The sequence below is a fragment of the Balaenoptera acutorostrata genome, chromosome 3 (assembly GCF_949987535.1).
Source record: "Balaenoptera acutorostrata chromosome 3, mBalAcu1.1, whole genome shotgun sequence".
NCBI lineage: Eukaryota > Metazoa > Chordata > Mammalia > Artiodactyla > Balaenopteridae > Balaenoptera > Balaenoptera acutorostrata.
Genome location: NC_080066.1, coordinates 102,261,179 through 102,277,163, shown reverse-complemented (window position 1 = coordinate 102,277,163; position 15,985 = coordinate 102,261,179). Strand labels below are relative to the sequence as shown.

Here is a 15,985-nt window from a genome sequence, read left to right as displayed (position 1 = left end):
CACAACTACTGAGCCTGCGCTCTAGAGCCTGCAAGCCACAACTACTGAGCCCACACGCCACAACTACTGAAGCCCGCACGCCTAGAGCCCGTGCTCCACAACAAGAGAAGCCACCGCAAGGAGAAACCCGCGCACCACAACGAAGAGTAGCCCCCACTCGCCACAACTAGAGAAAGCCCACACGCAGCAATGAAGACCCAACGCAGCCAAAAAAAAAAAAAAAAAAAAGTGAGAATAATCATAAGTACCTTTCCCCCCCTCACACCTATCCCCTTAACTCCCAGTATGTGCAGACTTATCAACCAGTTTCTCTCTTTTTCTCCTGAGGAGTAAATAAAACAAAATGAGCTGAAAGAACAAATAAAATAACTTTAGGTCAGACATAGGGAACACCCTCCTGTGAAAAAGCTTTAGGCTAAGGACATCAGCTTTGTGAGTAAAATGGGAAAGCAGTGAGGTTTTGAGCAGAGGACACCTGATCTGACATGAAAATGATCACAAGGAGAATTATCGTCTACTGAGAATGGTTGTTGACATTCTTAAGCAAGAGAAGAGCATTTTGTTTGAAATTCTGTATTATTCATCCCAAAGTCAGAGAGCTGGAGCAGTGGCTACTAGCATTTGCTTCTAGCCAATCAGTAATAAATGGCAGCCATCCCTGGGTGCCTGCCGTGTGTTTGTCACTGTGTTCATCTCTCATGTCCAGTGTGTCCAATCGTTACAACCACCTTGTAAGATAAATCTTATCATTCCAATTTTATGGGCAAGGCTCAGCGCAGTTAAGTGACTTCCCCAAAGTCTTTCAGTTAATAAGTGGCAGAGCAGAAATTCAACTCAGGTCCACCTGCCGCAAAACGCAAGCTCTGTCCACTCGACTATACTTGTATTTAACTTGGCCAAAGCAGCCATCCCACTGGAAGCTTGAATCCCCAGCAGCCTCTACATGACAAGGAACCATCAAAGATCTGACTGCAGTGATTCTGATTCACCCAAGCACTGTGCCCTTTTCATGTAGCCCTCATAACTACGTGGGAGGTAGGTGTTAGCATTATTTTCCAGAGGAGGAAACTGGAACACAGGACACTAGCAACTTGTCCATGACATTTAAGTGGCAGAGCTGGGCTTAAAACTCGGCCTTTAAGTCTCTTGAGTTCTGATTTGCACTCTTTGGGGCCACAACCATTGCATAGAAAGGGCCATTTCTGCTTCACTTGGTAGGCCACAGTACTTATGAATTTCAGAATTGTTGTAGTGGGGCGATTTTATGATAACTAATGAGACAATGGCCGTCAAATGAACCAGGAAACAAAATGCCAAGGCATTAAAGATTTACACAAAAGCAAATGGCCTTTATTCAGTAAAGGCTGCATTAAGTATAATCCACATAAATATCTCTTAAACAAAAAACACCTTCTAAAGAAGCTGTGTTGCTTTCTCTCTGTAACACAGAATTGTGAGAAATAAATATTGTTCTTTAACGGAGAAAATTAAAATGTAAGAAAAGCAACACAATTCTATCAGTGAAAGGGAAATTATAGTATGCTGTAGGTAGGTCACCAAGCAAACTTACCATTCCACTGTCTGCTGGCTCCTCCAGTAAATCACCATCATCACAGTGTATACCTAGACTTGATAAAGAACTTGGAAAAAGAGAATTGATGTTAAGCGAAACATCTCATTTTAGTACTCTGGTTTGTTTTTCTTATTGCCTTAAACTGTGAGACTATCAGCGTTCTAAGCAGCTCTGTTATTCCCATGATTTGAAAAATAATTTGTTGCAGACAATGAAACAGCTTCTTGAGAAAGAAAGGAGAGAAAAGCAAGGTCGGGGATGCCTGTTATTTCTCCATCTCCCCTAGTGCTGTGTCAGTATCTGACAACACCTCCAAACTTACTCTTCTAGAAGCCTACCCACCCCCCTACCCCACACCTAGCACCAAATCTAAACTGAAAAAGAAGCACGTATATACTCTATCCATGGGATTGTTGCATAGAAAACTAAGGAAACCCCACACATGGATTCAGGGCCACGACTTATCATATTTGTAGGGTAAGGACGGTTTCCATCTAAGACGTACCATCTTCAATTTAAACATTGTCTCTCCCTTTTTGTGCCGGGGACCTCTGTGGCATGCTCTAGCTGCCTACGCACCCCTAATTCATGTAACCCACGTAGAGTCTCCTTCTATACGCAACAATCCGTACTCTGGAATTTTTTTCTTTTTTTTCTACCCCTCATCGAAAATTACTTATACTGCATCTTATTCTCTCAGGTTTAATTGTCTGTCTTCCCCTAGAATGAAAGTTCTATGGGGGCGTTTGTCTGCTTTCTTCACTGGGGATCCCACGCACCTAGAACAGGGTCTGGCACGTGGAATGAAAGAACAGACCCACCTATGTCATGATGTCTGTAGCTACTAGAGCTTGCAGAGCCAGATACAGCCAGTGGGAATGGGATCTTTCTCCTACAGACTGTTTGAAACATCTTTCTAAAGTTGGGAACATATGTTTAAAATATCCTAGCTTCTGTGGGACTTCCCTGGTGGTCTAGTGGTGAAGAATCCACCTTCCAATGCCGGGGACATGGGTTCAATCACTGGTTGGGGAACTAAGATTCTGCATGCCGCGGGGCAACTCACCCTGTGCGCTGCAACTACTGAGCCTGCACACCACAACTAGAGAGAAGCCCACGCACCACAATGAAAAGACCCCGCACGCTGCAATGAAGATCCCGCATGCCGCAACTAAGACCCGATGCAGCCAAATAAATAAATAAATAATATATATATATATGTGTGTGTGTGTATATATATGTGTGTATGTGTGTGTGTGTATATATATATATATATGTTTTTAAAAAAACCTAGCTTCTCTGAAAAAGGTGGAAGATCGTGGCTAGTGCCTTCCCTCCCTTAAATGGGGCATGGCCTTGCCATTTAAGCCACCACTCCCTGGTGGCTTCCCTGCACTGAGATTGTGTCAGTTCCAGTATTGAAGAGTTAGAGATAGAATTCTGGAATGTTAAAATTCTTACACTTGGCCTACAATTACCTTATTTGTTGGTGATGTTGGAACTTGAGTTTGTGACTCCAGTCTTTAAACATTTTCTTTCTAGGTAATGTCTTTTTTGTTTTGCTCAGAGCGTTTTGAGGACCTAAAATGTATAATGACATGGTTAGAAATTTCACACATTGTGGCAGGAGAAATATTTTACGCTGGTGGAGATTCAAGGTCACACCAGGGAGGTGACTGCCTTTTCTGTCTGTACATAGGCCCTTGGCTTCGGAAGACTTGAGATCTCTAGGTTCTTCTCCTTTTCCTGAAGGCTCTTGTCCCCAAAACCCTCAGAGGCTCTGCAGAATGCATTGCCTCTTAGTATTACCTCTTTTTACATTTGGATGCTGTTTTTTTCCAAATAACCATATTCATAGAGCTACTGCACAATCTTAATCTCATCTTAATTCGGTTTGGAGAGGGTATTTCTCATCACTAAATTTATATGCAATGACGGGTTGACCACAGTCTGCTTAGCACAAAGTGGAAGTAGCCAGTTAGAAACACCTGGTGACGGAGAACAACAGCTCTGCTCCAGGAAGATCACTCATGCCTTAAAGGAATTTCCCCCCTTGTTTGGCCATGTGCATAATTAATAATCACTGGATAAGAACAAACCAGTAGTTTGTTTCACATTTGGGGGAACTTGGTAGCCTGTGAGAGATGTAAGTCACTTCTCTGTATCTGATTGACTAAGAACTCGACTGATTCACAGAGATTCCTTCTAGGAGGATGGGGGGAAATCATAGCACAAAAGATAGCAATGACTATGACTTTACCTAGAATGATGTCATTATCCAAGCCAAATCATTTTAATATAAAAAAAATATTTTTGTTGAAATTTACTGGACTTAGAGATAATACTATACAACTTTAGCCTGACATTCTTCTTTAGCCTATGTTCATATCCTGACTATAAAGTTTTATGTTTAGGAAACTTAGTATCTCTCTGTTTAAGCAACCATTGTCCAATATATACATTTTTAGCTAAAATAATTTATTTAATATGTGGGGACTTTTCCGTGTTTAAGGCACAAAAGAAAACAGGGCAGGTGAAGTGGCTGCTCTCTTGAAGCTTACATTCAATGTCATATAATAAACAAATGAGTAACTGCATAGTCTGTCAAGTAGACAGAGGCTATAGGGAAAAGGGTGGGGAGGGGGAGGGGAGGATACATGGCAAGGGATGGTCTTTAATTTAGCAGGATCAGAGAAGGTGATGTTTGAGCTGAGACCTAATGGAGTGAGGGACCCAGTCATGCAGAGACTGTGGGCAGGGTGCCCCAGGGAGGAGGAAAGGCAAGTGCCAGCCCGACTGGAAAGGAATGAGCATGGGAAGGAGGACGAGATGTCACCGGGGAGCCAGGGGGGAGACTGGCAGGGCCTCTGGGCCATTGTGAAGACTTCAGAGGTTATGTCAAGAGCGATGGCAAGCTGTTTTGAGCAAGGGAGTAACTTGACAGAATTTACATTTTATCAGCAGTGATGAAGTGAATGATGATGAGGTGACAATAATACCTGTCACGTCATTTATTGAGCGTGTCTTAGGTGCTAAGGGCTTTACAGGTATTGTCTCATTTAATCTTTATAACAGCTGTATGACGGTAGTCTCTGTGGCTATGCTAAGAGGACAGATGAGGCCATAACTACACAGTTGATCATGAGTGACTTGCCTAGTCACACAGGTGGCACATGGCAGAGCTAGGCTTAATTGAACAGTGATATTTTAAAATCCTTTAATACCTTTCATGAAGTATCACAACATAGGCCCTAGATACAACTGATTTTCTTTTCCCATTCATTTTGCATCATTGTAGCCATAATGAAAGGAATCCTTTTTTTAACTGAAGTATAGTTGATTTACAGTGTTGTGTTAATTTCTCCTCTACATCAAAGTGATTCAATTATACATATGTATACATTTTTAAAAATACCTTTATTGGAGTTTAATTGCTTTACAATGGTGTGTTAGTTTCTGCTTTATAACAAAATAACTCAGCTATACATAAACATATATCCCCACATCTCCTCCCTCTTGCATCTCCCTCCCACCCTCCCTATCCCACCCCTCTAGGTGGTCACAAAGCACCGAGCTGATCTCCCTGTGCTATGCGGCTGCTTCCCACTAGCTAGCTACTTCACATTTGGTAGTATATATGTCCATGCCACTCTCTCACTTCGTCCCAGCTTACCCTTTCCCCTCCCCATGTCCTCAAGTCCATTCTCTACATCTGCATCTTTATTCTTGTCCTGCCCCTACGTTCTTCATAGCGATTTTTTTTCTTTTGTTTTTAGATTCCATATATATGTGTTAGCATACGGTATTTGTTTTTCTCTTTCTGACTTATTTCACTCTGTATGACAGACTCTAGATCCATCCACCTCACTACAAATAACTCAATTTCATTTCTTTTTATGGCTGAGTAATATTCCATTGTATATATGTGCCACATCTTCTTTATCCATTCATCTGTCGATGGACACTTAGGTTGCTTCCATGTCCTGGCTATTGTAAATACAGCTGCAATGAACACTGTGGTACATGACTCTTTTTGAATTATGGTTTTCTCAGAGTATATGCCCAAGAGTGGGATTCCTGGGTCCTATGGTAGTTCTATTTTTAGTTTTTTTAAGGAACCTCCATACTATTCTCCATAGTGGCTGTATCAATTTACATTCCCATCAACAGGGTTCCCTTTTCTCCACACCCTCTCCAGCATTCATTGTTCGTAGATACTTGACGACGGCCATTCTGAGCGGTGTGAGTTGATACCTCATTGTACTTTTGATCTGCATTTCTCTAATGATTTTTTTTTTTTAAATGAGCATGGTACTTTTTTTTTTTTTTATAGCTACTTTATTTATTTATTTATTTATTTTTTGGCTGTGTTGGGTCTTCGGTTCGTGCGAGGGCTTTCTCTAGTTGCGGCAAGTGGGGGCCACTCTTCATCGCGGTGTGGGGACCGCTCTTCATCGCGGTGCGCGGGCCTTTCACTATTGCGGCCCCTCCCGTTGCGGGGTACAGGCTCCAGACGCGCAGGCTCAGTAGTTGTGGCTCACGGGCCCAGCTGCTCCGTGGCATGTGGGATCTTCCCAGACCAGGGCTCGAACCCGTGTCCCCTGCATTAGCAGGCAGATTCTCAACCACTGCGCCACCAGGGAAGCCCTCTCTAATGATTTTGATGTTGAGCATCCTTTCATGTGTTTGTTGGCAATCTGTATATCTTCTTTGGAGAAATGTCTATTTAGGTCTTCTGCCCATTTTTGGATTGGGTTGTTTGTTTTTTTGATATTGAGCTGCATGAGCTGCTTGTAAATTTTGGAGATTAATCCTTTGTCAGTTGCTTCATTTGCAAATATTTTCTCCCATTCTGAGGGTTGTCTTTTTGTCTTGCTTATGGTTTCCTTTGCTGTGCAAAAGCCTTTAAGTTTCACTGGATCCCATTTGTTTATTTTTGTTTTTTATTTCCATTTCTCTAGGAGGTGGGTTAAAAAGGATCTTGCTGTGATTTATGTCATAGAGTGTTCTGCCTATGTTTTCCTCTAAGAGTTTTACAGTGTCTGGCCTTACGTTTAAGTCTTTAATCCATTTTGAGTTTATTTTTGTGTATGTTGTTAGGGAGTGTTCTAATTTCATTCTTTTACATGTAGCTGTCCAGTTTTCCCAGCACCACTTATTGAAGAGGCTGTCTTATCTTCATTGTATATGCTTGCCTCCTTTATCAAAAATAAGGTGACCATATGTGTGTGGGTTTATCTCTGGGCTTTCTATCCTGTTTCATTGATCTATATTTCTGTTTTTATGCCATTACCATACTGTCTTGATTACTTTGTAGTAGCTTTGTAGTATAGTCTGAAGTCAGGGAGCCTGATTCCTCCAGCTCTGTTTTTCTTTCTCAGGATTGCTTTGGCTATTCGGGGTCTTTAGTGTTTCTATGCAAATTGTGAAATTTTTTGTTCTAGTTCTGTGAAAAATGCCATTGGTAGTTTGATAGGGATTGCATTGAATCTGTAGATTACTTTGGGTAATATAGTCATTTTCACAATGTTGATTCTTCCAATCCAAGAACATGGTATATCTCTCCACCTGTTTGTATCACCTTTAATTTCCTTCATCAGTGTCTTATAGTTTTCTGCATACCGGTCTTTTGTCTCCTTAGGTAGGTTTATTCCTAGGTATTTTATTCTTTTTGTTGCAGTGGTAAATGGGAGTGTTTCCTTAATTTCTCTTTCAGATTTTTCATCATTAGTGTATAGGAATGCAAGAGACTTCTGTGCATTAATTTTGGATCCTGCTACTTTACCAAATTCATTGATTAGCTCTACTAGTTTTCTGGTGGCATCTTTAGGATTCTCTATGTATAGTATCATGTCATCTGCAAACAGTGACAGTTTTACTTCTTTTCTGATTTTGATTCTTTTTATTTCTTTTTCTTCTCTAATTGCTATGGCTAAAACTTCCAAAACTATGTTGAATAATAGTGGTGAGAGTGGGCAACCTTGCCTTGTTCCTGATTTTAGTGGAAATGGTTTCAGTTTTTCACCATTGAGAATGATGTTGGTTATGGGTTTGTCATATATGACCTTTATTATGTTGAGGAAAGTTCCCTCTATGCCTACTTTCTGCAGGGTTTTTAATCATAAATGGGTGTTGAATTTTGTCAAAAGCTCTTCCTGCATCTGTTGAGATGACCATATGGTTTTTACCCTTCAGTTTGTTAATATGGTGTATCACATTGATTGATTTGCATATATTGAAGAATCCTTGCATTCCTGGGATAAACCCCACTTGAGCATGCTGTATGATCCTTTTAATGTGCTGTTGGATTCTGTTTGCTATAGTATTTTGTTCAGGCTTTTTGCATCTATGTTCATCAGTGATATTGGCCTGTAGTTTTCTTTCTTTGTGACATCTTTGTCTGGTTTTGGTATCAGGGTGATGGTGGCCTCGTAGAATGAGTTTGGGAGTGTTTCTCCCTCTGCTATATTTTGGAAGAGTTTGAGAAGGATAGGTGTTAACTCTTCTCTAAATGTTTGATAGAATTTGCCTGTGAAGCCATCTGGTCCTGGGCTTTTGTTTGTTGGAAGATTTTTAATCACAGTCTCAATTTCAGTGCTTGTGATTGGTCTGTTTATATTTTCTACTTCTTCCTGGTTCAGTCTCAGAAGGTTGTGCTTTTCTAAGAATGTGTCCATTTCTTCCAGTTTGTCCATTTTATTGACATATAGCTGCTTGTAGTAATCTCTCATGATCCTTTGTATTTCTGCAGTGTCAGCTGTTACTTCTCCTTTTTCATTTCTAATTCTATTGATTTGAGTCTTCTCCCTTTTTTTCTTGATAAGTCTGGCTAATGGTTTATCAATTTTGTTTATCTTCTCAAAGAAACAACTTTTAGTTTTATTGATCTTTGCTATTGTTTCCTTCATTGCTTTTTCATTTATTTCTGATCTGATCTTTATGATTTCTTTCCTTCTGCTAAGTTTGGGGGTTTTTGTTCTTCTTTCTCTAATTGCTTTAGGTGTAAGGTTAAGTTGTTTATTTGAGATGTTTCTTGTTTCTTGAGGTAGGATTGTATTGATATAAACTTCACTCTTAGAACTGCTTTTGCTGCATCCCATAGGTTTTGAGTCGTCGTGTTTTCATTGTCATTTGTCTCTAGGTATTTTTTGATTTCCTCTTTGATTTCTTCAGTGATCTCTTGGTTATTTAGTAACATATTGTTTAGCCTCCAGGTGTTTGTATTTTTTACAGATTTTTTTCCTGTAATTGATATCTAGTCTCATAGTGTTGTGGTCAAAAAAAAAATACTTGATACAATTTCAAATTTTCTTAAATTTACCAAGGCTTGATTTGTGACCCAAGATATGATTTATCCTGGAGAATGTTCCATGAGCACTTGAGAAGAAAGTGTATTCTGTTGTTTTTGGATGGAATGTCCTGTAAATATCAATTACGTCCATCTTATTTAATGCATCATTTAAAGCTTGTGTTTCCTTATTTATTTTCATTTTGGATGATCTGTCCATTGATGAAAGTGGGGTGTTAAAGTCCCCTGCTATGATTGTGTTACTGTCAATTTCCCCTTTTATGGCTGTTAGTATTTGCCTTATGTATTGAGGTGCTCCTATGTTGGGTGCATAAATATTTACAATTGTTTTATCTTCTTCTTGGACTGATTCCTTGATCATTATATAGTGTCCTTCTTTGTCTCTTGTAATAGTCTGTATTTTAAAGTCTATTTATCTGATAGAAGAATTGCTACTCCAGCTTTCTTTTGTTTTTCATTTGCATGGAATATCTTTTTCCATCCCCTCACTTTCAGTCTGTATGTATTTCTAGGTCTGAAGTGGGTCTCTTGTAGACAGCATATATATGGGTCTTGTTTTTGTATCCATTCAGCCAGTCTATGTCTTTTGGTTGGAGCATTTAATCCATTTACATTTAAGGTAATTATCAATATCTATGTTCCTGTTACCATTTTCTTAATTGTTTTGCGTTTGTTATTGTAGGTCTTTTCCTTCTCTTGTGTTTCCTGCCTAGAGAATTTCCTTTAGCATTTGTTGTAAAGCTGGTTTGGTGGCGCTGAATTCTCTTAGCTTTTGCTTGTCTGTAAAGGTTTTAATTTCTCCGTCAAATCTGAATGAGATCCTTGCTGGGTAAAGTAATCTTGGTTGTAGGTTTTCCCCTTTCAGCACTTTAAATATGTCCTGCCACTCCCTTCTGGCTTGCAGAGTTTCTGCTGAAAGATCAGCTGTTAACCTTATGGGGATTCCCTTGTAAGTTATTTGTTGTTTTTCCCTTGCTGTTTTTAATATGTTTTCTTTGTTTTTAATTTTTGACAGTTTGTTTAATATGTGTCTTGGCGTGTTTCTCCTTGGATTTATCTTGTATGGGACTCTGTGCTTCCTGGACTTGATTAACTATTTCCTTTCCCATATTAGGGAAGTTTTAAACTATAATCTCTTCAAATATTTTCTCAGTCCCTTTCTTTTTCTCTTCTTCTTCTGGGACCCTGATAATTCAAACGTTGGTGCATTTAATGTTGTCCCAGAGGTCTCTGAGACTATCCTCAATTCTTTTCATTCTTTTTTCTTTATTCTGCTCTGCAGTAGTTATTTCCACTATTTTATCTTCCAGGTCACTTATCCATTCTTCTGCCTCAATTATTCTGCTATTGATTCCTTCTAGAGAATTTTTAATTTCATTTATTGTGTTGTTCATCATTGTTTGTTTGCTCTTTAGTTCTTCTAGGCCCTTGTTAAACATTTCTTGTATTTTCTCCATTCTATTTCCAAGATTTTGGATCATCTTTATTATCATTACTGTGAATTCTTTTTCAGGTAGACTGCCTATTTCCTCCTCATTTGTTTGGTCCAGTGGGTTTTTACCTTGCTCCTTCATCTGCTGTGTGTTCTCTGTCGTCTCATTTTGCTTAACTTACTGTGTTTGGGGTCTCCTTTTTGCAGGCTGCAGGTTCGTAGTTCCCGTTGTTTTTGGTGTCTGCCCCCAGTGGGTAAGGTTGATTCAGTGGGTTGTGTAGGCTTCCTGGTGGAGGGGACTGGTGCCTGTGTTCTGGTGGATGAGGCTGGATCTTGTCTTTCTGGTGGGCAGGGCCACGTCCGGTGGTGTGTTTTGGGTGTCTGTGACTTTATTATGATTTTAGGCAGCCTCTCTGCTAATGAGTGGGGTTGTGTTCCTGTCTTGCTAGTTGTTTGGCATAGGGTGTCCAGCACTGGAGCTTGCTGGTCGTTGAGTGGAGCTGGGTCTTAGCACTGAGATGGAGATCTCTGGGAGAGCTTTCACCGTTTGATATTACGTGGAGCCGGGAGATATCTGGTGGACCAGTGTCCTGAACTCGGCTCTCCCACCTCAGAGGCACAGGCCTGACACCCGGCTTGACACCAAGACCCTGTCAGCCACACGGCTCAGAGGAAAAGGGAGAAGAAAGATAGAGAGAGAGAGAGAGAGGGAGAGAGAGGGAGAGAGAGGGAGGGAGAGGGAGGGAGGGAGGGAGGGAGGGAGGGGAAAAGTTATTAAAATAAAAGTAATTAAAAATATTAAGAAATTTAAAAGTAATAAAAACAAAGAAAAGAAAGAAAGAGGAGAGCAACCAAACCAAAAAACAAATCCACCAATGATAACAAGTGCTAAAAACTATACTAAAAAAAAAACGGACAGACAGAACCCTAGGACAAATGGTAAAAGCAAAACTATACAGATAAAATCACACAAAGAGGCATACACATACACACTCACAAAAAGAGAAAAAAGAAAAAAATATATATATTGTTGCTCCCAGTGTTCACCACCTCAATTTTGGGATGATTCGTTGTCTATTCAGGTATTCCACAGATGCAGGGTACATCAAGTTGATTGTGGAGATTTAATCCGCTGCTCCTGAGGCTGCTGGGAGAGATTTCCCTTTCTCTTCTTAGTTCGCACAGCTCCTGGGGTTCAGCTTTGGATCTCGCCTCGCCTCTGCGTGTAGGTCACCTGAGGGCGTCTGTTCTTCGCTCAGATAGGACAGGGTTAAAGTAGCAGCTGATTAGGGGACTCTGGCTCACTCAGGCTGGGGGGAGGGAGGGGTATGGAATGTGGGGTGAGCCTGTGGTGGCAGAGGCCAACACGACGTTGCAACAGCCTGAGGCACGCTGTGTGTTCTCCTGGGGAAGTTGTCCCTGGATCACGGGACCCTGGCAGTGGCGAGCTGCACAGGCTCCTGGGAGGGGAGGTGTGGATAGTGACCTGTGCTTGCACACAGGCTTCTTGGTGGCTGCAGCAGCAGCCTTAGCATTTCATGCCTGTCTCTGGTGTCCCCGCTGATAGCCGTGGCTCACGCTCATCTCTGGAGCTCGTTTAGGCAGTGCTCTGAATCCCCTCTCCTCGCGCTCCCCGAAACAATGGTCTCTTGCCTCTTAGACAAGTCCAGACTTTTTCCCCTACGTTCTTTTTATTTTTTAGTATTCTTTTCCATTACGTTTATCACAGGATATTGAATATAGTTTCCTGTGCTATATAGTAGGACCTTGTTATTTATCCATTATATATATATAGTTTGCATCTGCTAATCCCAAACTCCCCCTCCATCCCTCCTCTATACCCCTTCCCCCTTGGCAACCACATGTCTGTTCTCTATGTCTGTGAGTCTGTTTCTGTTTCATAGATAAGTTCATTTGTGTCATATTTTAGGTTCCACATGTGATATCATATGGTGTTTGTCTTTCTCTTTCTGTCTTACTTCACTTAGTATGATAATCTCTAGGTCCATCCATGTTGCTGCAGATGGCATTATTTCATTCCTTTTTATGGCTGAGTAATATTCCATTGTATATATGTACCATATCTTCTTTATCCATTCATCTGTTGATGGATATTTAGGTTGTTTCCATGTGCTGGCTACTGTGAATAGTGCTGCAATGAACATTGGGGTTGCATGTATCTTTTTGAATTATAGTTTTGTCCAGATATATGCCCAGGAGTGGGATGGCTGGATCATATGGCAACTCTATTTTTAGTTTTTTGAGGAACCTCCATACTGTTTTTCATAATAGCTGCACCAACTTACATTCCCACCAACAATGTAGGAGGGTTCCCTTTTCTCCACACCCTCTCTAGAATTTGTTATTTGTATACTTTTTAGTGATGGCCATTCTGACTGGTGTGAGGTAGTTTTGATCTTTGATCTCATTGTAGTTTTTATCTTTTCATGTGCCTGTTGGCCATCTGTATGTCTTCTTTGGAGAAATGTCTATTTAGGTCTTCTGCCCATTTTTCGATTAGGTTACTTGTTTTTTTGTTGTTGAGTTGTATGAGCTGTTTGTATATTTTGGAAATTAAGCCCTTGTTGATCACATCTTTTGCAAGTATTTTCTCCCATTCTGTAGGTTGTCTTTTCATTTTGTTTATGGTTTCCCTGACTCTGCAAAAGCTTGTAAGCTTGACTTGGTCCCATTTGTTCATTTTTGCTTTTATTTCTATTGCCTTGGGAGACTGACCTAAGAAAACATTGGTACGATTTATGTCAGGGAATGTTTTGCCTATGTTCTCTTCTAGGAGTTTTATGGTATCATGTCTTATATTTAAGTCTTTAAGCCATTTTGAGTTTATTTTTGTGTATAGTGTGAGGGTGTGTTCTAAGTTCATTGATTTGCATGTGGCTGTCCAGCTTTCCCAATACCACTTGCTGGAGAGACTTTTTCCCATTTTATATCCTTGTCTCCTTTGTCAAAGACTATTTGACCATAGGTGTGTGGGTTTATTTCTGGACTCTCTATTCTTTTTCATTGATCTATATGTCTGTTTTTGTGCCAGTACCATGCTGTTTCGATTACTGTAGCTTCGTAGTATTGTCTGAAGTCTGGGAGGGTTATGCCTCTTGCTTTGTTCTTTTTCCCCAGGATTACTTTGGCAATTTTGGGTCTTTCATGATTCCATAGAAATTTTAGGAATATTTATTCTAATTCTGTGAAAAATGTCATGGGTAGTTTGATAGGGGTCACATTAAATCTGTAGATTGCTTTGGGTAGTATGGCCATTTTAATGATATTAATTCTTCCAACCCAAGAGCATGGGATATCTAAATGAAAGGAATCTTAAGGCTCATAGAGATTATGACTTGATGATTTTTCTAGACATTTTTAAGATGTCTTGTGTAAGAGTTGTATTATCATATATGACAGTATTATCTTTTTTAATTTTTTTTTTATTGGAGTTTAGTTGCTTTACAATGTTGTGTTAGTTTATACTGTACAGCAAAGTGAATCAGCTATATGTATACATGTATCCCCTCTTTTTTGGATTTCCTTCCCATATAGGTCACCACAGGGCACTGAGTAGAGTTCCCTGTGCTATAAGTAGGTTCTCATTAGTTACATAGTATCAATAGTGTATATATGTCAATCCCCATCTCCCAATTCATCCCACCCCACCTTCCCCCTTGGTATCCATATCTCTACATCTGTGTCTCTATTTCTGCTTTGCACATAAGATCACCTATACAACTTTTTTAGATTCTACACATGTGCATTAGTATACGATATTTGTTTTTCTCTTTCTGACTTACTTCACTCTGCATGGCAGTCTCTAGGTCCATCCACGTCTCTACAAATGACCCAATTTCCTTACTTTCAGTGGCTGAGTACTATTCCATTATATATATGTACCACATATTCTTTATCCATTCCTCTGTTGACGAAATAGCTCATGCAGCTCAATATCAAAAAGCAAACAACCCAATCAAAAAATGGGTGGAGGATCTAAATAGACATTTCTCCAAAGAAGACATACAGGTGGCCAACAAACACATGAAAAGAGGCTCAACATCACTAATTATTAGAAAAATGTAAATCAAAACTACAATGAGGTATCACCTCACACTGATCAGAATGGCCATCATCAAAAAATCTACAAACAATAAATGCTGGAGAGGGTGTGGAGAAAAGGGAACCCTCATGCACTGTTGGTGGGAATGGTAAATTAATACAACCACTATGAAGAACAGTATGGAGGTTCCTTAAAAAACTAAAAATAGAACTACCATACGACCCAGCAATCCCACTACTGGGCATATACCCAGAGAAAACCATAATTCAAAAAGACACATGCACCCCAATGTTTATTTTCTGATCAGAGAGAAGAATATGTAAAAGAACCACCCCCAAATGAAACCTCCCAGTTTCCCTGTGGTCCCTACGGAGTGTGGGTTCTTAATCTGTAAATTCAGAATTCTACCTCAGCATCGTTGATTTCCTTAGTAATTTTAAGTATTTTTTCAGTGCATTTAAAAACATTCTCAGAAAAGAGACCATAGGCTTCCCTAGACCATGGGTGTAGAGACAGAGTATGCAAGGATTACAGTGAATTCCTTTGAATCTGAGCAGAACTATTGCAGGTGGTACTGTGTTTATTTTGTGGTGGTTGTTGTTGTGGGGAAAGGGGGAGTGCTGAGCACATGCCAAGGCTCCCAAAGAGGCCAGCTATAGCTAGGCTGACCACGTGATCCAGTCTGGCCAGGAATGTTACAATTTAAGCCTTTGCCCAGAGTAATTAGTAAGATTCCCCCCTTTCAAAACTATCCCAGAGAGAACCATGAATTATATGGCCACCATTAGCTATAGCTGTTATCAAGAAAGCAGTGGTAGTGGATGTAGCGAATTGAGTACAATTGCCAGGACACGTGGTAGGGCCTTCCAACCCCTGAATTCAGACTTATTTTGATAATGAATGGGTATAATCAAAGAAGATTACACAAAGGATATGCTGGAAGAAAATACTGTTTTAACCGTAATTATTTCTTTCACAGCCAAAAAAGAGCATACAATGGAAGAAAGTCACTTGGAGAATGCACAGAAAAGGTAAGCAGATCTGAATTGGCCCCAAGTCTTTCTTTGCCTAGCCATTCTTTTGTTATTATCAAGAACCATCAACACCAACCATCTCCAGAAGTTTTTCATCTTCTCTGAAGGCAAACTCTGTACTCATTAAACCATAACTCCCCTGTTCTCGCCTTCCTTCAGCCCCTGGCAACCACCATTCTACTTCCTGTCTCTGTGACTTTGACTGCTCTAGGTACCTCATGTAAGCAGAATCATACAGAATTTTTCCCTTTTATGACTGGCTTATCTCACTTAGCAAAATGAATGACTAGCCATTCTTTTGACCCCATCTGCTAAGACTCTGCGTCCAGAAGCAATAAGAGTCTAGGGAGAGCTAGAGTGAAAGCTCCAGGAATAGGACTTGGGAATAGTTTTCCTCAAGAAGCAGGGAATCATCCAGAAGTGACTCACCTGCCTCAGGAGTCATGACACCATTTCCATCTGTTTGCCTCTCCTCCACTACTCTGCTCCTAAACACTTCATGGACGCTGGGAACAGTGGGATCCTTCTTAGTGTTACAATTAGATTAAACCATTTATTACAAACACCTAAGAGA

At 40.2% G+C, this 15,985-nt stretch overlaps 1 protein-coding gene across 2 annotated transcripts in view; it reads left to right on the top strand.

Annotated features, from left to right (window-relative positions):
- FMN1 (formin 1) overlaps window positions 1-15,985 on the top strand; it is a 425,289-nt gene that overhangs the window by 375,838 nt on the left and 33,466 nt on the right. For both annotated transcript variants that reach the window (XM_057542902.1, XM_057542903.1), the window contains one exon: window positions 15,357-15,408. In XM_057542902.1, coding sequence (XP_057398885.1) covers window positions 15,357-15,408 — 52 coding nt within the window. The remainder of the gene's footprint in view (window positions 1-15,356; window positions 15,409-15,985) is intronic.